General features: G+C 42.7%; 1 protein-coding gene across 8 annotated transcripts in view; it reads right to left on the bottom strand.

The window, feature by feature from the left end:
• Positions 1-22,549, bottom strand: part of LLGL2 (LLGL scribble cell polarity complex component 2) — a 73,210-nt gene that overhangs the window by 20,081 nt on the left and 30,580 nt on the right. For all 8 annotated transcript variants that reach the window (XM_078155913.1, XM_078155909.1, XM_078155912.1 and 5 more), the window contains exons 2-3: positions 22,338-22,444; positions 2,334-2,431 (exon numbers count right to left, since the gene is read on the bottom strand). In XM_078155913.1, coding sequence (XP_078012039.1) covers positions 2,334-2,431; positions 22,338-22,412 — 173 coding nt within the window. In that variant the 5' untranslated portion in view covers positions 22,413-22,444. The remainder of the gene's footprint in view (positions 1-2,333; positions 2,432-22,337; positions 22,445-22,549) is intronic.

Raw genomic sequence — 22,549 nt, 5'->3', positions numbered from 1 at the left:
CTAGCATTCACATGGAACATACGTAAGGGACTATAAGAAATCCATGCCACCCCCACCTCCTCACCTTAAGCAGCTGTTTCCAGGCCAAATCTGATGTATTACTGGTTGGTAACCAGGATATGCCCAGCCTTCTCAGGACTGAGCTGGTAATGATTAACTTGGCAGAGATGCAGGGCTGATTCACTTTGCAGCAGGCAAGGCCCCATGTCCTCCCAACTGTACCCACCCCTTCCACTCAAACTCGGCAAGACTTGTCCTGTCCTGTCCCTGTCCCCATCTCCCTTCCCCCAACTTAGGGCCCAGTTCAGATCAAATCTCTCCTCCAAGGTGGAAAAAATGAGGCACCCAGCCAAACAGCCAAAGTGACTACATGCCTTTGATGTTTGATAGTTATGCCCTGGTTCAGTTCTGGAGATGGTATATCCAACTCCGGAGCCCTTTGGGGAAGTTTAAGGATTAGCTCTGAGTACATTTCATCTCCTGAAATGACCCAGAAAGCACTGGGGATGGGGGGGAGGGGGAAGAAAAGAGAGAAAGATTAACAACATAACTCAATCTGGCCATTAAATCAATCTGTGTTCTTGGTGGTTCTCGGAATGGCCCCTTGGCCACTCTAGGTCCACCCTGGCCTCCCAAGAGCCTCTGGGTAAACCAGGGGTCAGAATGGACTCTGAGGTAGACAGAGGCCCCCTGTATTTACCTATTTGTGCTCAATTCACAGGAAAACCAACCTGCAGCCATCCCAGGCCCAAATAATCAATCAACAAACATTCATTAAACATGTGTCCTTCACTGTGTTAAATACTGGGGATACAAAAGACAAAAGTGAAACACAAACCCTGACCTCAAAGAGCTTATATTCTAACAGGGAAATTCTAATGGCTTAGCTGGAAGTATCCTACTTAATAGGTCTGGAAGTAAAGAAATGGGTACCTTGCCTCAAGGACAACCCTCTGACCAAGACCTTCTCAAAGATACGGGTTGAAGTCAATGCATAGTACAGTAGACAGGATACTGGACTTGGGAGACAGAAGACCTGAGTTCAAATCCATCCTCAGAAACTTAACAGCCACGTGTGACCCTTGGCAAGTCACTTAACCTCTGCTTGCCTTAGTTTCCTCCTCTAGAATGATCCCTATGATCTCTTCCAAGCTCTAAATTTATGATCCTACTCCACATCTTTGGAAACCACCTCCTTACAATCAGGGCCTGGGGGAGTTAAACCCCTCAGTTCTGAAGTCCCTGTGATCATTCAGCCTCATCTTGAGCCTGGCCATTTTCTAATGTGCTACAGTTCCAACTTCTAATACAAACACAATTTAAGGTTATATTTTTTCTTTCTTTCTTTCGGCAAGGCAATTGGGGTTAAGTGACTTGCCCAGGGTCACACAGCTAGTAAGTGTCAAGTGTCTGGTCTGAGACCAGATTTGTACTCAGGTCCCCCTGACTCCAGGGCCAGTGCTCTATCTACTGTGCTACCTAGCTGCCCTACAGTTCCAACTTCTACTTGTATGTCCAGGTACCATGGCTGGAAGCTGGAGCTCAAGCTCTCCATTACAGCCTTCCCTGCCACACCCACCCCCTCCATTCTCCAAAAAGTGTGATTTCCCCTAATAGATTTGTGCCACCAGCACAGTGCTTAGCACTTAGCAAGGACATGCTTTTTCATTCATCTGGATCACTCTCAGGAGAGGTCTCAGCTTCAGAAAACAGGGGACCCATTCTCTACTCCCCCACCCCATTCCAGGGTATTCCACATCTGTAACCTTTGTTATCCCTCAGCTTTTGCTGGTATAAAAGCCTTCTAGGAACTAAATAAAGTTAACTAAAGTTTAAAGTTCTAAGTATAAGTTCTTATTAATATGGTCAGTTGATCTGAATTGAATCTGTAGAATTCAACTTCCCCACTGTGGTCTCCCTACCCTCCATCAAAGGACAGCTCCCAAAGGGCAAGGCAGGCTTTGCTTTTGAATTTGTATCCCCAGGGCTCAACCAAGAGACAAACAAGGGCTTTTTCATTCATTCATTCAAAGGATCAGGTAGGGGATAGGGGTGGTGGGCTACACAAGGAGGGTAAAACTGGATACTTGGAGCTCTAAGGGAGGAAGACAGACATAGAGCAGAACATGAAAGCCACAGCTTCCAGAGAAAGATCACCTTTCATTTCTCTAGGTGGTCAGTACCCGCTCACAGATAACCTCCCCTACCCAAGACCATATGTAAAAGTTTAGCTTTGGGAGGAGAGGAGAAGTATCCAAAAACTCTGTCCTTCCTCAGTAGGCCTTCTGGGGATCCTTTTTAAGGAAAAGGGGCCAGGGCAATGAAAAGGATACAGCTTGATGGCTCCAGACCTGGTCCCAATAGCCATGATTCGGAGGTAGGGGCTGTAGCCCAGTGCACTGGGCTGGTGGGGGAAGCCATGTTCCACAGTCTGAAAAAGAGAGTGAATCCCACAGCCCCAAGTTAAGAAATATGGCAACAGATAAAGAGAACTGCTACATCTTCCTGCTTGGGACCTAGGGCTCACCAGGGCACAGCAGGAGCGGTAGGGTTAGGCAGTCAGCACTGGGCATAAGTGAAGTCCAGAAGACCTGAGTTCCAATTTGCTTCAGGCTAGCTGTACGACATCCTGGGCAAGTCACTGAACCTGCCTAAGCCTCCCTTTTGTGGAAAACATAATAGCACCCACCCCACTGGGTTGTGGTGAGAAATGAATGATTTAACTGGTAAAATGCTAGATAAATGATAGCTATCATGATCACTATAATTTGATTCACTTCAATACAACAAGTTGCTATGGAGACAAAGAGATGAATAATAGTATTAATGATAATTAGCAATAATATAGTAATAATATAATGCTTTAAGGTTTGGTAAACATTTTATAAATGTTATTTCATTTAATCTTACCAACAATCCTGGGAGGTAGATGCCAGTACTACCTTCACTTTATAGATGAGGAAACTGACACATAGAGAGGATAGGTGACTTGTCCAGGGTCACAGTGCTGAGGCTGGATTTGAACTCAGGACTTCCTGACCACTCAGGATCATAATATAAAACCAGCGCAAAAGGGGGAAAAAACAAAACAAAAAACCTCACGAATGTTTCATCCAATACAGTATCAAAAGGTAAAGAACGCACAAAAATCTATGAACTTATGTTTCATAAAGTCTATAGCTTATTTACGATCCTTCTAGCATCAGTTCAGTCTTCTCATTTGTTAGCACAGTGTCTTATACTTATTTTAGGAACTTGAGGAATAGTCTTCAGGAAGGTCAGCTTCAATCTTTGGCCTCAGGGTCTGGACCATCTCATTTATGAATGTAAGCTACTGGGGGAGGGAGGTAGGAAACAACTTACAGAAGAACAAAATAAATATAAACATCAACTAATGAGTGGGGTATGTGTCCTGAATAGATAATTGGAAGGATAAAGAAAGGCCTAATTTAGGAGGTTGCACAGGAGAACGAGGAATTCCTAGAGGGAGAGGTGAGGAAGGAGAACGTTCTGGGCAGGGAGACAGAGAGCACGAAGGTACAGAGAGGCCAGAGTGGAAATAGCACACACAGGAGGAGAAGTAAGTGGCCAGTCTGGCTGGACCGTTGGGGGAGGTTGGAGCCAAGGTGTGGAAGGGCTTTAAATGCCAAACAGACATTTTATTTTATTTTAGTACAAGGATTCTTTTATGTCAGGGACCCTTTTAGCTATCAGGTGCGTGGAATGTAGCCCTTCTCAGAAGAATGCTTTTAAATGCATAAAAAAAATAGGACCACAAAGTATAATATTGAAATAGTTATCTATCTATCCATTCATCCATCCCTCTATCTATCTTCAAAAAAAAAAATTCCTGGACTCCAACAGCAAATCATTCCTGTTCTAGAACCAATAGGAACTACTGACACTTCTTGTGCGTGGAATCGACATGATCAGACCTGGTGGCAACTTTCTAGCTATGGAGAGAGAGGAAGATGCAGGCAGTGAGTTTGTCCAATTTGTCTGTCTCTACCTGGGCTCTCTGCTTCCCCACACAGCCAGCATACCTTTTAAAAGTCCCACATTGAGCTCCATGAAGAAGTAGGGCTAGAGCTGGAATTTTTTTTTAAGTAATTAGGTTTCTGGGAAATGAAAAATCAGATAAGTGAGAAACAGGCACCCTCTACTCCACCCTCCAAGTCCCATACCCTTTCTTTCCTGGCACAGACATCACCGAGTTACCTGCTCTAGTATGGTACAAAAGTGGATATGGCTAGAAAGGAGTATAGCTGAGGAGTCTTTGATTAGGTGTCCTGAGAACAGGAGACTACATTTATTGTCTGTCTCTCCAGTGCTTATAGCTTTTTGATAATGATGAATTTAAAAGATAAGACTCAGGTGGTGAGGGTTTATGGGTCATGAAAGAATATTTGTACTAGATTTGGAAACAAAGGACTTGGATTCAAGTTCTGAATGGACTGCTTCTTACCTGTGAGACTTTGGAAAACACACTTCCTTTTTTCTGGGACCTCAGTATCCTAATTTATAAAAATGAGGTTGGGCTTTTTTGATCTCTCTAAGGTCCCTTCCAGATCTAAATTCTATCAGGGGTGGGGGAACCTGCAGGCTTGAGGCCACATGTGGCCTTCTAGGTCCTCTGGTGAGGCCTTTTGACTGAGTCAAAATTTGTTTTACAGAACAAATCCTTTTACTAAGGATTTGTTCTGTGAAGTTTGGATTCAGTCAAAGGGCTGTACTTGAGGACCTAGAGGGCCACAAAATCCCCACCCCTATACCCTACCACTCCCTACACTGGCTAGGAGAAAGGTCAATATAGGGCAAGTCAACAAGCATTTATTAAGCTCCTACTATGTGGCAGCAACAAACATTTAATGAGTTCGTACTATGTACCAGGCAAGAAACATTTATTAAGCTCCCTATGTGCACTGAGGATATAAAGAAAAGCAAAAGACAGATCTCAGTTCTCAAGGAGCTCAGAGTCCAAGAAGTCATTTTTCCTCCCCTCAAGGCTTTATCAGAAAAATGAAGGGATCAATCCACAAGCATTCCAAAGATTACTTTTGTCATTCATGCAATAAACACTTATTAAGCGATAGTCCCTACCCTCAAGGGAATTACATTCTGCAGTCTGTATTTCCACTCATTCTCTAATATTTCCATTTATACTCTAGGAGTAATGAATTATACAAATCTACAGCTCACAATGTTTAACAAAAAAAAAAAAGCTCTGTATTTGTCTTAAAACCATCCCTTTGAAGTAGATTCAAAGAGCAGTCCCAGCCAGGCCTGTAATCCCTGCTACCTGGGAAGCTGAAGGCAGTAAATCTCTGGCACTGTGGAAATTCTCAGTTGCAGTGGCCTAAGCCAACTGGGTATCTGCACTGTTGGGCTTTTATATGGTGAGCCTCCAAAGGGGGTGGGCTAATCCCTCTTCTCCCCTGCCCCTCCTCAATGATCTCCAAAGTCCCTTCCAGCTCTAAATCCTAGGAATGAATACACAAGAATACTGGGGTCCGGTGAATAACACAAGATTTTAAAACAACTGTATTAAAGCAGTTTGGCTTTCCAGATGATGAGAGGTACTGGGGATATATGCATTCAAGACTGGGCTGCCTGTAAGGCGGTAGCAACACCTCTGAGGGAGGCTGTGGCGAGATGTCCCTTGTATGCTGCTGTCTCTATTGCTGACCTCAGGAAGAAAGTCTTGAGCTGGGCTGAGAGGCACCTCACACACTCCTCTCTCTTATTATAAATGGTGTTTGTATCACTCTGCAGCTGTGCATGGTATCATGTCTTATAATACTGCATCACTCTATTCTACCCAGTCATATCTAACGTAGAAAATTAGTTTCCAGTGAAAGTAATATGTAGCACTTTTACAACATTCATGTGCAATATTCCCTCTTCTATTTGATGTAAAGGAAACAAACTCAGTTACAACAAAATACAAAAGTGGTTAAAAAAAGAGATTTTAAAACAAAACACCAACGTTTAGTTTTTCCTGTTGCATTTAGGTAGATACGTTTTACATTTCTGCACCTTAGCGCCTGGCACGGTGGACACTTCACCGAATGCCAAAAGTTTACCCACACCCAAACGCTCCTCAACACTTGTCTAACCTCAGTAGAGGGAAAAGGTGCCAGGTTGTCAACTCAGGAAACTTTCTGTTCAGTCTTTCTCCCTTAGAAAGTGGCAAGCTCTGAGGTGATTTCATCGAAGAAGTCCCAGTGCCAGCAGTGGAGAAAGAATTCTCCATAAAGGTCCACTCAGAAGTGACAGCTAAGAGAATCAAGAGTAGGGGCCCAACTGTAGGTGACCATTTGGACAAGACAAATGTGGAAGAAAGAAAAGGTGAAGGAGGAATGGGAGGCCCTCTACCATTTCCCCAACTCCAGTTATTTAAAAAATGCCAAGCCTGGAAAAGCCCTGATTAGATAGTCAGTTTGAGGAATGTAAACATCCTCCCAGTTCCCACCCCATGCTCAATGGGAGGGCGCCACAGTCAGGGTGAAGAAGAAGGAAGAAGGGGGAGGGAGACCAACTTCAGTCAGTGTAGAATTATCAGATCTCATATTCCACACACTGAATGGGGGAGGGCATTCAGGGCAACTACAGCTGACAAACACCAGAGAGGTCTCTTGGGACCCTCACCTTTCTCATCATTACCAGAAGCACAAGACAACCTCTCCACAGATCAGAATGGCTGCAAGATAAAGTCTAAGTTGGGGAAATGAGAAAGATCATTAGGACCACAGTTTGAATCCTGATTCTTTGTAACTTTGGGCCAAGTCATTCTGAGCATTTCTTCTTTTGTAAAAACAGGTGACCTTTAAGGAAGAGAAGTCTACACTAACAGGTGGCACTGGTTTTTTTTTCTTTTTAATATTTTAAAAACTCAAAGTCCCTAACCAACAGTCCCAACCTTGGTACTTACTTGCTATGTGACTTACAAGCAAGTCACTTAACCTTGCCAAGCCAATTAAATTTCCTCATCTGTAAAATGGGAGTAATAATGATTTTGCTCTTTGCCGCACAAATTCCTTCTATGACACAAGGTTACTGTGGGTAATCCATGAGTGACTTATTGAACTTCTTATTCCAATAGCAATTTAAGTCTGTTCCCCAGCCATTAGAGCACTAGGTTGAGAAAAAGAACTGGACTCCGGGCCCAAATTTGCTATTCTTTTATCATCTGATCTCAGAAATCTTACAAGTAAAATGGAAAAAGACTTTGGGTAGGTAAAATGGAAGTGGACCGCCTAAGGGCCTTCCCAGATCTGAGGCATCTAGGTGGCACAGACAGAGTTCCTGACCTGGAGTCAGCAAGACCTGAGTTCAGATATGGCCTTGGACACTTATTAGCTGTGTGACCCTGAGCTTAACAAATGCTTATTTATCACTAATTTTTTACTTCTTAAATTTTTAAAATATTTTATTTCCCTCCAATTACACGTAAAAAACATCTTCCTGCAAGGGCGGCAGTGAAGACAACGGCAGTCTGAGAGAAGGACCAAAGCGTTTAGGGACCACAATATTCAACGGAGAATGGGACTGGCTGTGGCAAAAGCAGGCAGTAGCTGCAAGACAGAGAGAAGGAGCTGGGACAGCTGTGAAAACCAAGGAAGCAGCAATGTTGGGGGCAGTGTAGCATATACACAGCTCAGGAAGATAACTGCTGGACAGGACTGAGGAAGGGCAATAATCAGCAAGCATCTATTAATCACCTTTTATATACCAGGATTGCGTTAGGTCCTGGGGATACAACAGAAGTGAGACAAATCACTGCCTTCAAAGGAGCTGACATTTTGCTGAGGAGACAAACATATAGGGTGGTAAAGGTATGTACAAAATTAGGAAGGGCTTCACATATAAAGCAGTGTTTGGCAGAGCCTAAAAAAAGACAAGGGATTGTAGGAGGTGAAGGTGAGAAGAGAGTGCATTCTATGCAGGGTAGGCAGCCAAAGCAGAGGCCTGGAGGTAGGAAATGGAGGGCTGTGTATGAGAAACAGTAGAGAAGGCCAGTTTGCTTGGACTGAGGAGTGAGTAAATGGGAGAAATATGTAACAAGGCTAAACGGATAGGGTGGGATCAGGTTGTGGATGGCTTTAAATGACAACCGGAGGAGGCAGAAACCTATGAAGAAGAGCTGAACAGATGGAGTAATTACTCCAAAAGAATGGTTGTCCCTAAAACGAAGGTAGAAAATCAGCAAGGGGAACAGATTTCAGTGTTCTGGTTAGCTCTATGAGTGATCTCTCACAGTTTCAGGTTTGGAGAGGAAAAAAAGAGTGGACTATGATGGAAGCTTCCTGTTCTAAAGAGATTTCAATCCATTATATAGAACTGTGAGTCACTTGGTCTGAGCCCTTCAAGAACTGTCTCTATCATTCTGGCAAAATGTAGCTGCTAAGCTCTAGTCCAGGCTATAACCCCTCCAGATGTCTCCCAGATGAAGCCAAAGAAAATGAACAGCATACAGTAGGCATTTAATAAATACGGGTCGACTGACTTTTGACTAACAAAAGCAAAGTTATGATTGGTGCCTGTATGCATTTGGGAAATATAAATTGTGAATGCAGGCAGAAATACATACATACATACATACATACATATTTAAATTCAATATATGGATTGACAGTGATAAGCCCACTCAGTCTACACATCAGATTCCAGATACATACACACACACACACACACACACGCACATTTTTTGGCTAGGCAGTGGGGTTAAGTGACTTGCCCAGGGTCACACAGCTAGTAAGTGTTATATGTCTGAGGCCGGATTTGATCTCAGGTCCTCCTGAATCCAGGGCCGATGCTCTATCTACTGCGACACCTAGCTGCCCCAAAGAGATGCTGAATCTTTTTTTTTTTTCGAGGCAACTGGAGTTAAGTGACTTGGCCAACTAGTAAGTGTCAAGTGTTTTCGTCTGAGGTCAGATTTGAACTCAGGTCCTCCTGACTTCAGGGCTGGTGCTCTATCCACTGCTCCACTTAGCTGCTTAGATTCCAGATATACTGATAGAAGATGAGGAGGTCCCACAAGTGGAAGGACTGACGCCAGTCTTTCTCGGGTGCTCTTGTTCTCAACACATTTCAGTCTATGGCTGTCATGTTAAGTGTTAAACCAAGCAAAAATCACAGAGCATATTCAATCATATTACTTTCACCCCAAAATACAAAATTATCTGAAAAACATTTCATTGAAAATCTTTCTACTTTTGTATATGCTTTATAGAGTCACATTAGAATAGCAAATGCATATTTTGGGGTATGGTAGTATATGTTAAAAAAATCTCTCATGGTGGCAATCAGGTGGTATAGTGAATAGGGTGCTGGGCCTAGAGTCAGGAAGACCTGAATTTGAATTCAGCACCAGGAGTGTACCCTCGTACACTATGTATACACAAACGAGCTATATGACCCTGGGCAGGACACTTCACCGCTGTTTCCTCAAATGAATAATGGGAATAATAATAATAGCATACACCTTGCAAGGTTGTTGTGAGGATCAAATGGGATATTTGTAAATCACTTATTAGCATAGTGCCTGGCACATAGTAGAAGTATTACTATACAAATGCTAGCAATGATAATGATGATGCAATGGATAGAGTGCTGGCCTTGGAATAAAGAAGACCTGAATTCAAATCCTGCCCTATTCACTAAAGCCAAACTAGACAACTGCTCCCTGTCATCCTGCCCTCTCTTACCTTGAAGCATTTGCGCAGGCCATTTTCCAAGCCACAAATTCACTCCTTCCATATTCCTTCTGAAATCCTTCTTTCCTCCAAGGCTCAGCTTATGTGTTACCTTTTCTAAGAAGCCTTCTCTGATCCTTCCCCAAGCTGAAAGTGAGCCTTGATGTCTCAAATTTTCTGGGAGCATTCCATTTCGGGATCTTTACCTCCCTGGTAGAATATACATTTGTGTACTGGTCATAGCCACTCCCTCTCCCCTTTAATTCTAAAGTCCTTCAGAGCCAGAACAGGGTTATTTTTCTTCTGTGTACTAATGTCAGCACAGCTTTGTACTTATTTTTTTTTAGGTCTGGATGTGTAATTTCATGGGTGTAGGGAACTCCTAGCAGACAAATTCTTTCCACTGGTGAAGAACAGCAACTTAGCTGTAAAAGAGTTACAAGTCGGGGGATAACTGACTTTCCTGGATCATACAGCTAGTAGGCATCAGAGGCAGAGCCCAGACTCAGGTCTGCCTGTCTCCAAGGTCAGCCCTCTTCCACTACACCAAAATGCACTGCCAGCTCCTTGTATATGGTAAGTACTAAAGGCAGCTTGGTGGCCCAGCAGACAAAAGGCTTACCTTGGAGACAAGAAGACCCAAGTTTGTCCCTTGTTGCTTCTTCCACCCTCATTTTCTATATCATTAATTTGATGAATCTTGCACCATCTTTTTTAAAAATAGGAGCCAGTGAACTTAGACACTCACTGCATGACCTAGGGGAAGTCACTTAAAATTTCTGTGCCTCAGTTTCCTCATCTTTAAAATGAGGGGGTTGGCGGGGCAACTAGGTGGTGCAGTAGGTAGAGCACCGACACTGGAGTCAGGAGGACCTGAGTTCAAATCCGACCTCAGACACTTGACATTTACTAGCTGTGTGACCCTGGGCAAGTCACTTAACCCCATTGCCTAGCCAAAAAAAAAAGGGAAGGGGGTTAGACTCAATGGTTCTAGGGCCCTTCTGGATCTGAATTTATGATCCTATTTAACATTTGTTGTACTGAGGGCCAGGGAAAGAACCCCAGAAAAGAGAAGACAAGTAAGGCTGCTCATAAGAGAATGGACTCTTAGAAACCATCAAATGCAATCTCTTCACTTTATGAATAAGACGAGAAAGGGCTGAATACAAGATCCAAGATGGCAGCCCTCAAGTACAAGAGTGAATAACTATCTCTAGAGAGGGCTAGGCCAAAAGAGAAGATACAGGTGCAGGAAAAAAATGAGAAACTAGGATTTCTAAGGTAGGAAAAAAAAACACAAAGGAATACTAGATGAGCTGGAAATGGGTCCAATGAGAAAAGTAGAACTACTTCAGGAACTATAATGGGGGCTAACATTAGTAATAAATAGCCCATTGCTATAGAATGGGACAGCGGAAAGGAAGCAGAATCCCAAAAGTCAAGCTATTAATCAGAGGTTCTAGGGTTTAAAGGGGATTAGCTGGAAGTGACACCAAGACAGAAGGCTCTTTCCTGTCCTATCCTACCCATACCCCACCTCCAACCTACTTGCCAGTGTCTTGTCAATGTCCCTTTAACCCTCCTAGCTAGATTCTGACCTCCCCTTCACCATAATCCTCACCTCTATTGGAAGGAACACAGAATCCCTACACTCTGACCCTCAGGCCTACTCCCCAAAGGGTCAGGTGGGTCAGTCTCCTCCAGGTTCCTGGTTATGTGAGGATAGATATATTGACATATCCTAAGAACTCCTTTCCATCCACCCTATACCTGAAACTTCCAATGTATTATCATCAGTATGAGCTCCCTAAGCACCATGATGATCTTCCCTTTCTATTTCTATTTGCAGCACTTGGCACATAGTAAACATTTTAAAATTTCTTATTCATTCACTGATTCATTCATTGGGAGATAAAATCTTGGCAAGACTTGAAAGGAAACACCAGAAAGGGCTTAATGCATCTTGAAATGGACATTCCTAGGTCCCTTCAATGCTCAGCTCAGATGCCATCTCCTATACCTATATGAGCTGTTTACTGAGCCCAACAAGGTGATGGTGTCTTCCCCACCACCACCAAAAAAAATGATTTGCTTATCTGCAGGTGTGTAGATAAGTTCCTTATCTTAAGTTCCCTTAAGGGTAGCCCTAGCATGCAGCACAGTACCTAGTGCTCAGAAAAAGGTTTGTTGAGCTCACAGGTTGTGAACAAAGCATTCACAACCACATGAAAGAAGGCTCCAAATCACTAACAAGAGAAATGCTAATCAAAACAAACCTGAGACTTCATTTCACAATCTGAAAATTGGCAAGAACGACAGATGGTCAATGTGGAAAGGGCTGTGGGATGATAGGCACATTAATACATTATTGGTGGAGCTGTGAACTGGTAGAACCATTTTGGAAAGAAAATTTTCAATTATGCAAATAGTGACTACAATATCCATACTTTTTGACCCAGAGACCTCATGACTGAGCTTATACCTCGAGGAAGCCACTGATAAGAAAAAAGCCTCCATATGCCCCAAAGTATTTATAGCAGTACCTTCTGTGATAGCAAAGAATTGGAAACAAAGTAGATCCCCATTGATCGGGGAATGGCTAAGCTAAGTGTGGTATGTGAATATAATGGGAAATGCTACTGTATTGTAACAAAGAATGTGTGTATGAATACAAAGAAGCATGGAAAAATCTAGGAGAACTGATCCAGAATGAAATAAGCAGAGCCAAGACAGCATACACTGCAATGACGTTATGGAAATAGAACAACCACATGTCGAATGTAGCAATATCATAAAGATAATAATTATAACTATTACAGATTATAAGTTATAATTATCAATATATCATATTACAGCAATAAGTTAACATGAAGTAAATATTAATATATGATTAAATTACATATTATAAAATATAATTATACATTATAAATTATTATGTATTATAAATGCCATAAAGATCCAGCAGGACTTGAATGAAGAAATATGACAGGATACCCTTAATGAAAGTGGGAGATCCATAAGTTCTTTTCTTACATACTGCACAGGTTTTTGGACTTTTTCAATGAACTGATCAATTGTGCTGATTTTTTCTTTTTTCCTTTTTTTGAAATACCATTTGTTATACAGGATAGGAGAGGAAGGGTTATTGGGGAAACTATGATGATATAAAAAGCAAAAGATATCAATGAAAATTTATTTTAAAAAGTTTGCTGAACTGAACTACATGCACACAAACATGAACCATTATTTGTAATTTAATCCAATTGTATGTGGTTCATATTCCTCACACTCCCTCACACTTTGGGGAAAGGTAAGGTTTGGTTGGACACCTGAGCTATGTCTACTAGAGTCAGAAGGGATGGAGAAGCATCTGACAAAGGCGTCACCAGAGGAGCCTAGGGGAATGGGAAAGGCTGAGATCCAGGGACATTGCCCAGGAATGATGGAAAGAACACTGGCTTTAGAGGAAGTACAATCAGACTGGAATCTAGCTCCCTTCTAGCTTTAAATTCTGTGATCTTGTCAGTTACAGATGTGGGTAGCCTGTGTAGGACTACTATGCTACAGTCAGTCAATTAGCATTTATTAGGCCCCTGTCATGTGTCAGGAACTTGTATACCACAACCCATTGCTAAACAAAATCACCATTTGGGGTACAAAACCTTGGAAGGGGTACCTGAGGCAGGAGAAGAGCAAAGGGCTAAAATTTAGGGAGAGCAAGTCCAGAGTTCAACAGCCAATCCTTTCCATGTCATTCCCTCTATGGCTCAAGGTCCCTGATGATAATGTCCCCAAGGCTAACCTACAAATTTAACAAAAGCTGGTCAATGAGCCGGCCAGATATCTGGGCTACTTCATTCAGCTTGGCTCTCCTGCCAGCGCAGAACAATCCCAGATCTCAGGTATCCAGCCTGAGATGGCACATTGTCTGGCTACGACTATGACAGATATGGCTGCCTGAGGGTATTATCCAGCCTGAGATGACATTGCTGTCTGCAGCGATGGTTCAGTTCTCTGGTTTCCTAACTTCCTATTAAAGAGTTCATTGTTCTCTCTTCCCTCTGCCTTCTCTAAAGGTTACCTGTGCCAAGTAGCAGGATGGGGGTTGTTCTCAGCTGCTGGGAGATGTCAATGCTGCCACTCTTGGGGGAAGCAGCTATTCCATGAAAAATGAACAGCTGACCAGGAAGGAGGCGAAGGCATGTTGAAGATAGGATAAAATAGAGTACAGCACTCTCATCTCATAGCTAGAGACAGATCCCGTCCTGCTACTTGGCACAGGTAACCTTTAGGAAAGGCAGAGGGAAGGCAGAACAATGGACTCTTTAATAGGGGGTTGGGAAACCAGAGACTTGATCCATCGAAGGAGCCAGACTACAATGTCACCCCCTTTCTAGAGAAAGTACTGTTTCGTTCTCCTCCTCAGGAGGCTACCATGGCCCCCAAAATCCATTTCAGCTTCCCAGGTACCACAGATGTCTCCACCCTGTTAAAATGGCTGTACCTCCAAACCTGCCCCCATGCCTCCGAGGGGAAGGAGAGTATAAGGACCACAGCACAATGGAAGCAATGAGATTTGGACCCAGACAAGAGTCCCTGTCCTGACTTCACCACCTGTTTGCTAACTGAGTGACCACAGGCAAGTTACTTTCTGTGCCTTAGATTTCTTATTTATAAAATAGGGATAATAACAACAATCACTAAATTTTATATAGAGACTCATACATGTTACTGCATTCGGTCCTCATAAAAACCTTGTGAGGTGGGTGCTACCATTACCTCCACTTTATAGATGAGGAAACTGAGGCACACAGGGGTCACATAGCTAGGAAGTATATGAGGCAGGATCCGAAGTGCTCCTGTGTCCAAGTCCCAAACTCTATCCAATATGTCACCCAGATGCCTCTGCAGGGTTACGAAGAGTTTTTAAAGGGCAGAGGAGTTTTGTATGTTATTTTAGAGGCACATTGGGGAATTAATGAAGTTTCTAAGCAGAGGAATGATGTGGCTGGACCTGTGAATCTAGGAATATTGATCTACTAGTCTTGGAGGAGACTGAGGAGGGGAAAGGCTAGAGGCAGGGAAACCAATTAGTCTGCACTGTGCCAATACTTACAATACCTCCCAGGGTGTATGCTCTGTAACTGTGATGTACTGTGCAAAATATGAGTAGCTATAACTATTATGACTTGAGAGCTTCTTTTCAAAGATTGGAAGGGAACAGCAAGCAGGAGCCTGAAACCCGGCCCAGGGGCCTGGCCTCCTGGGGATGAGCCTGGTTTGGAGAGCTGAGGTTTTCTTTCTCTGGTCCTGGGTGTGGTTCAGATCAGGTTCCAAGCTGGCTGCAACCTGGCTCCTAGTTTCTCCCATTGTCACCTCCCACTTGCCTATGCGAGGGTAGACAAGCCCCTCCACCAAGAAACTGAAACCCTGTAAGCAGGGCCAGGCCCATCTCCTTCAGGGCTTTTGCCCCAAAGCCAGAAAAAAAAAGCCCAAAAGCCCACCCACCAATTGCACAGGGAACCCAGAGCTGCATGACAAGCAGGTTCACCTGTCATCTTATCAGTACCAGCCAGGCCATACATGCTTTCAGTTTCATCAAGGGCAGACACAGGAGGGAGAGCTCCAGGAGGCAGTTCTGGGTGACCCCAGAATAATTCCTCTCTGCATTCACTGGCTCCCAGGGGGCTCGCCCTGCCCATTTTATTTTTAAAGTAAGAAGATGATGCAAATAAATCAAGCTAACAACAAAGAAAATAAGGATGGAAGAAACAACAAGGGAAAAACATCAACAGGTGCTTAATAAATGCTTTTTACCTGAGTGACTATGGCTCTTTTTTAGACTAGAGAGATAGATAAAAACTTGAATCCTAAGTACTAAATTCCATTTATAACTGGTAGTTAAGATGAGATATTTGACTGGAGGGAAGGAAGCTGGGTCTGGCCCTATGACTTCAATAGCAGTGACACCTTACATTTAGTGTTTTAGTATATCAAGTGTTTTCCACATATTCTCTTATTTGATTTTTTCTACAACCTTGGAATGCAGGTAGGACAGTTATCATACCCATTTTAGAGCTGGGAACACTGAGGCTTTTCAAGATTAAGTGATTTGTTCACAATCACAGTTACTGAACAAAAGAAAGCCTGACTGACCAGATACACCTGTGATTTGATTCCATCAACAGGACAGTCAATAGAGGGGCTTCTTTCTTGGTAATAGAACTACTTCTCTAAAACAGACTGGGTACATTGTCGGGAGGAATACCACTGTTACTACTGTTCTCTCCCTGGGCAGTGCAGCAAATAGTGGACACAGTGATCAGGAGTCCTAGGCTCAAATTCCAATTCTATACTAACTATCTGTATAAAGGTATTTAACTCTCAGTTTCCTAGTTTGAAAATTAGGGATACTTGAACAATTGCACCCTATAGGGTTATTGTAAGGAAAACATTTTGTTTAGCCTTACGGTGCTACAGAAATGTTCAGTGGACCCCTTAATAGATACTTATGAAGATAAGAACCAGTTAGGTACAGATATAACCAGAAAGAGCATCTATATCAATGAGATCACAGGTTGATTAGAATATTATTATGAGCAATAAGGAGTTATTCAGCATGCCTTGGGGGGAGGGGGTGGGGAAAAAGGGAAACACTACATTTTCCTGTGGGAATGGGGAGAGAAGAGCAATTTGACCCATTACAGTTAAGACGGTAAATAACTTTATATTCCTAGAAGGCAAGGACTGGGGGAATATGGCTTGGCCTATAAAATGACCAACATATGACTACATGCAGAAGTATTTAATAAAGGCTTTTTGACGATATGAGGAAACTAGAAGTCTGGTCCCAGTTCTCTCACTAATTTGTATTACCTTGGGGAAATCACTCATTTCTTTGAGCTTCCGTTTTCTCATCTGTAAAATGGGGTAATAATACCCATCCTGCTAACCTCACGGGGCTTTGGTGAGGACCAAATGATATAATGGATGTGAAAATGTTGTACTACGAGGAAATAAAAGCTATTATTAAGGGATAGGGGTAGAAGCTGAACCCATGATTTTTTTCAGTGGCAGAGGGAACTCTTAAGGGCAAGTAAATTCCCTCAATAAAAGAAGGTCAGTACCTTCTCTGGAATTTCTAGCCCTAGAGAGTCACCTAGAGCCCTAAAGGTTAAGTGATTTGCTAAGAGTCACACAGCTAGTTAAGTTCTTCCTGGCTCTAATCCATTTCATCACTTGCCACTCAAATTACTGTTATTATTATTATAATACAGATAACATATCTATACTATATATCTACATCATTATATGTATATAATATCTACATTATCAATGCATTAACATCTACATTATTATGTCTACAACAAAATCCCTCAGCTACCACAACGTCATAGGAAACAGAGCTTAGTTACCAATAATAACTAAAATTTATTATAGGACTTTAAGGTTTGCAAAAGTTTTGCTTCACCCCCTACAGCCAGCCAGGCCCTAAGACTCCACTCATCCCTGCACTGATCTGGATTGGGCAAAAGCAGCTGTGCCCCTTTGCCCCTTGACTACCCCATCCCCATTTTCCATCACTTGCCCAGGGTCTGATACCCAAATCAACATGGTCATGCATGCCCTTCATAGCAGAGATCTGCCTTAAAACTCTCTTCTGTGACCACCACTGTCTGGATGCCTTTATACCCTCCCATGTCAGTCTCATCTTCCTATACTGCTCTGTTCTACCCTCACATCACACATATCTTCTGCAATCCTCATTCTACTGTTAACTGTCCTTATTAGACTTTTATCCTTCTTCCTAGAAATTACCTCACATATTTTGTATTTAAATGTACATGGTAAATTTTGTGTGGTGTCACCTTCCCCCATGAGAATGTAAGGTCCTTCAAGGCAGGAACTATTTCATCTGACTCTCTTCCCTCCAGTCCACCCCTCCACTCAGCTGCCAAATTGATCTTCCTAATTCTTCTATTCAATAAATTCCAATGCTCCCTCTATCACCCCCAGAATCAAATACACAATCCTCTGTTGGCTTTTAAAAGCTTTCATAATTGGAAATTGAGGAGATGCTCATCAATTGAGGAATGGCTGAACAAGCTGTGATATGCAAATGTAATGTAATTCTATTGTGCTATAAGAAATGATGAGCAGGCAGACTTCAGAAAAACCTGGAAAGACGTGTATGGACTGATGCTGAGTGAAGTGAGCAGAACAGGAGAATGTTGTATACAGTAACAGCCACGTTGTTCGGTGACTAACATTGATAGACTTAACCCTTCTCAGCAATACAAGGATCTAAGACATCTCCAAAGGTCTCATGATGGAAAATGCTATTCACATCAAAAGAAAGAACTATGGAGTTTGAATGCAGATCGAAGCATGCTATTTGCTATTTTTTCCTTCTATTTTGTTTTGTTTTCTCTTTCTTGTGGTTCCTCCTATTGGTTCTAATTCTTCCTTACAACATCACTAATGTGAAAATATGTTTGATAGGAATGTATATGTATAGCCTATATCATATTACATGCCGTCTTGGGGAGGAGGAGAATAATTTAAAACTCAAAAGCTTATGGAAGTGATTGTTGATAAATTAAAACAAATTTTTTTTAAAGTGGGAAAAAAAAGGAAAGGGGATTTCCAAAGCTTAAAAAAAAAAGCCTTCACAACCTGGCCCTTCCTATCTTTCTAGTCTTCTTACCCCCTTATTCTCTTCGATAGTCTATGATCCAGGGACACTGGCCTCCTGCCCACTCATCACACAAGAGACCCCATTATTCAGACCGCACACTTTCCCTGGTTGTTCCCCGTGCCTGGAAAACTCTCCCTGCCTCATCCCTGCCTCTTGACTTCACGTGGCTTTTTCCAAGTCCCAAGTCACATCCCACCTTTTGCAAGAAGCTTTTCCCAACCTCCCATAATGCTAAGCATCTAATATATATGCTCAATAAGTCCTTGTTGAATTGGAGAGGTCAAGAAAATTGCCCATGGTAACACAGTACCAGAAGCAGAATTTGAATTCAAATCTTCATAAGTCTAATACTCACTGTACTACTATACCATGCTTTTATTCATTGAGCCTAATACTGGGGTAGCCAGGTGATACACTGGATAGAGAGCAGGGCCTGGAGTCAGGAAGACCCAAGTTCAAATCCTGCCTCAGACACTTCCTAGCTGGGCAAGTAATTTAACTTCTGCTTGCCCCAGTTTCCTCATCTGTAAAATGGGAATGATAATACCACCTACCTCCTAGGGTTGTTGTGAGGATCAAATGAGATAATAATTATAAAGCACTCAGCACAGTGCCTGGTACATAATTTGCTGTTCAGTTGTTTTTGGTCATGTCTGACATGAGGGGATAGAAACAGTGCTATGGGAATTTCAGAGCTGTGGGTTTTGTTTTTTCAGTAAAGGTTTAAAGTCAGTCAATAAACATTTATTAAGCACCTGCTATGTGCCAGGCATTATGCTAAGTGCTAGGGACAGGAAGAATGACAAATTATCATGCCTGCCCTTGAAGAAGCTTACATTCTAATAATGGGGGACCAGAGATAGAATAGGGGACAGCTAGGTGGCAAAATGTATAGCATGCCAGGCTTGGAGTTGGGAAGACCCAAGTTCAAATCCTGCCTCAGACACTTCCTAGCTGGGCAAGTCACTTAACCCTGTTTGCCTCAGTTTCCTCTTCTGTAAAGTGAACTGGAGAAGGAAATGGCAAACCACTCCAGTATCTCTGCCAAGAAAATCCCAAATGGGGTTAAGAAGAGTCAGACATGTGGAGGCAGTTTGAGCACCAGCCCTGGATTCAGGACACTTCCTAGCTGTGTGACCCGGGGCAAGTCACTTAACTCCACTGCCTAGCCAAAAAAAAAAAAAGACTCAGACATGACTGAAAAATGACTGAATGACAAAGGAGATGAGAATGGTGCAGTCCACATTTGGGTCATCTCTCTGCCAAGAAAAATAACCACCACTCAACAAGAAGAGCCAGTGTTGAAGAAAAAGAAATCATCGAGGCTCTTTACCACACCTGGCTGCTTTCAAGACCATCCAGCCCTGATCCCTAGGGAGGTTGGGGGATGGGGAACTTCCCTATGCTATAGAAACTGCTTGGCTCAGAGAGCTTTGCCAGCAGCTCTGTTCTGGGTGCTTGGGGTTTGAATGTCTTATTCTTTACCAAGCCCGTTTGGGTGGTTTCTGTGTTTGTTTCTCTTGTATTTTCTGAGCGACAGGTTATATAGCTTCTTACCAGGGCAATTCAGGAGCCTACTCACCAACTATACAATTAACCAGACAGCATTAGTTAAAGACAAAAAAGCCCTTGCCTTCAAGGAGTTTTCCATCTCATCAATGCAGGCCCTCCCACCCACCTGGGGTTTAGCTCTTTTCAAATTTCAGTAGTTCTCCTTAGGGCAGAACAGGCCCCACCTTCCTGGAGTCTAGCCTCACAGAAGGACCCAGGGGCTGGGCCAGTCCACAGTGTATTAGGTACAGAATAACATTTTTTTAAATGAAAATATCTTTATTTTACTTATTTATTATGGGCATATGCATGATAAACTGTGGAATTTATTTCTTTTCACATTGAATAAGTGGGGCATGGGGGACCAAAAAAACAAATTGGGAATTCCAGATGCAGTCCAACTCCTTCACTTTAGTTAGGTCCCTGAGGTAAAATTACCCACCTTAAGTCTCAGGTAGGAAAAATAAAAAGAGGCAATACTAGAATCTAGATCTCCAAATTTAATTCTTTTCTCCCTACATTATACAGCCTCTCCAGGATAAAGATACAGGAAGGCTTTGCCTAAGAATTGCCTAGCCTAGGGTAGAATTGTACTGCCCCTTCACTAGTACTTACTGCCTGCAACTATTTTAAATTGCTTTCACTTAAACAATGAATCCAACAAACCTGAAAAGTTCCCAAGGATCATTACTCTCTGTCCTTACATATATTAAGTGTATATATGTATATATAAATAAGCTATGTATATGTTGTGTGTGTGTGTGTGTGTGTGTGTGTGTGTGTATGAGTTATGTGGCACCTGGATAGTGTGGGAGTTGGGAAGTATTGGATTCTAATCTAGCCTCTGCCACCTACCAACTACAAGCAGAGAAAGAAAAAATAAAACCAAATAACAACAAAATAAGAGTTGCTGCCCTCAAGGAGTTTTCCCTGAAAATTTCAAGGAAATGAGGGAGGCAGTCACAGCAAATCTGAGGGCCAGCCTCTTTATTACTTCACTAAAGTCATTGTGAGGATCAAATGAAAAGTAAACCTTGACAAGGACTGGCTACCCCAACAAAAGCTAGCAGTTAAAGAGGTTTTACAACAGTCCAGCACTGGGACTTAAAAGAGGGGTGGGTCCATGGACAGGAACTATTTTCTCCACACTCATCCTAAATCCGGGTTCTCAAACGATTCGAGGACAAGGAGTCTGTGGATAGATTTCAGAGGGTTGAACTTTCATGATGGAAAAAAAAGTACCTCTTTATTGTCACAATCTTCTAATTGAAATCTAGCATTTCCTTCACTAATATATGAACATAGGCAACACTATTCTAAGAAGGGGTCAGTCCACAGGCTTCACCAGACCAGATTGCCAGAGTGGTCTCTGCTACAAAAAAATGGTTAACAACTGGCCTAAACTAACCAGACAGCCAAATATTAGAGGGATGTGTCCCTCAGAGGAATCCCCCCTCTCCTCAAAGGGAGTTTAAACCATAAGTTATAAACAAAAGTCAGCTACCATAATATCACCTCAAAAGGTTGGGGGTATCCAGATCCAGGGATTTGGACCAAAAACACCAGAGTCACCCTGGTGATTGGGCAAGTACCAGGATTCCTCAATAGCTGCATTTCCTGCATTTGAGTTACTTGGAACAACAGAGTAGTTCACAGAACAAAGGTCCCTGAAAATCCCAGGGCTTAGATCAAAGTATGAGAGACCCGGCTAATTACATCACAACACCTCCCAAACTGTGGGGTGCCCACTCCTGCTTACAAACTGCCTCCCCCTCTTATTTATGGGGAAAGGACTCTCTCCACACACCAAGCCTGGGTGAAGAGACCTCGTGAGATCCTGGTTTCGGTCTAGACTAGGTCTTAAGTTATAAACAGGCTTTGGCTCCTGGGGAAATTAGAAGGTAGGAAGATAGGAGAGCACATTATAGCCAAGTCCTGCCTATTCTTCCTTTATAAGAAAATAGAATGACTTAACGTGGCATTCCCCCAATGGACAGTTAGAAGTCTACTCAGTAACCTTCCACATAAACCTTTTGAATTTCTGTAGGCTCCTTTTTTGGGGGAGCTGGGGTAGGGGGAGGGTAGGTAGGAAGAGAAAGCAATTGGATGAAAGCAGCAGTATCCTGAACTGGCATCATGGGAATATGCCTGGCTTTTTTTCCCCCATTAATGATCTCACCCTTTTCCCCAGGCAGGAAAATGCCCAAAATACAACACCCATGGGGCACATTTCAGGCAATGCCGACAGCTGCCACACTCGAGGAATGAAAAAGGAAAACCCAACTGAAAGGCAAATATTCTATTTCTATACAATAGCATTCTCCAGAACCCATTTTCACACTGCTCCCCATCCACTCACCTCCTTTCCTCTCTCAATTCCACTCACTTACCTTGCTAAATTTAAAGAGATCCTGTTTCAGTCGCTCCCGGGCTTGATCATGTCCAGATCTCAAGAACCTTCTCATCCTTCTTGGCTCCTGGCTGCCCCACCAATGACCTAGAGAAAGACCCCAAAATTCCGTCTTTGAAGTGGGGCAAAATATTCCTGGTCATGGATAAAAAGCCAAGACAACAACCCCCTGGGGCACAGCCCAGAACAGTG

The sequence above is a fragment of the Phascolarctos cinereus genome, unplaced genomic scaffold (assembly GCF_003287225.1).
Source record: "Phascolarctos cinereus isolate Bilbo 61053 unplaced genomic scaffold, phaCin_HiC Scaffold_5;HRSCAF=322, whole genome shotgun sequence".
Lineage (NCBI taxonomy): Eukaryota > Metazoa > Chordata > Mammalia > Diprotodontia > Phascolarctidae > Phascolarctos > Phascolarctos cinereus.
The sequence above is the reverse complement of the archived record's forward strand: the minus strand, read 5'-3'. Positions and strand labels throughout refer to the sequence as shown.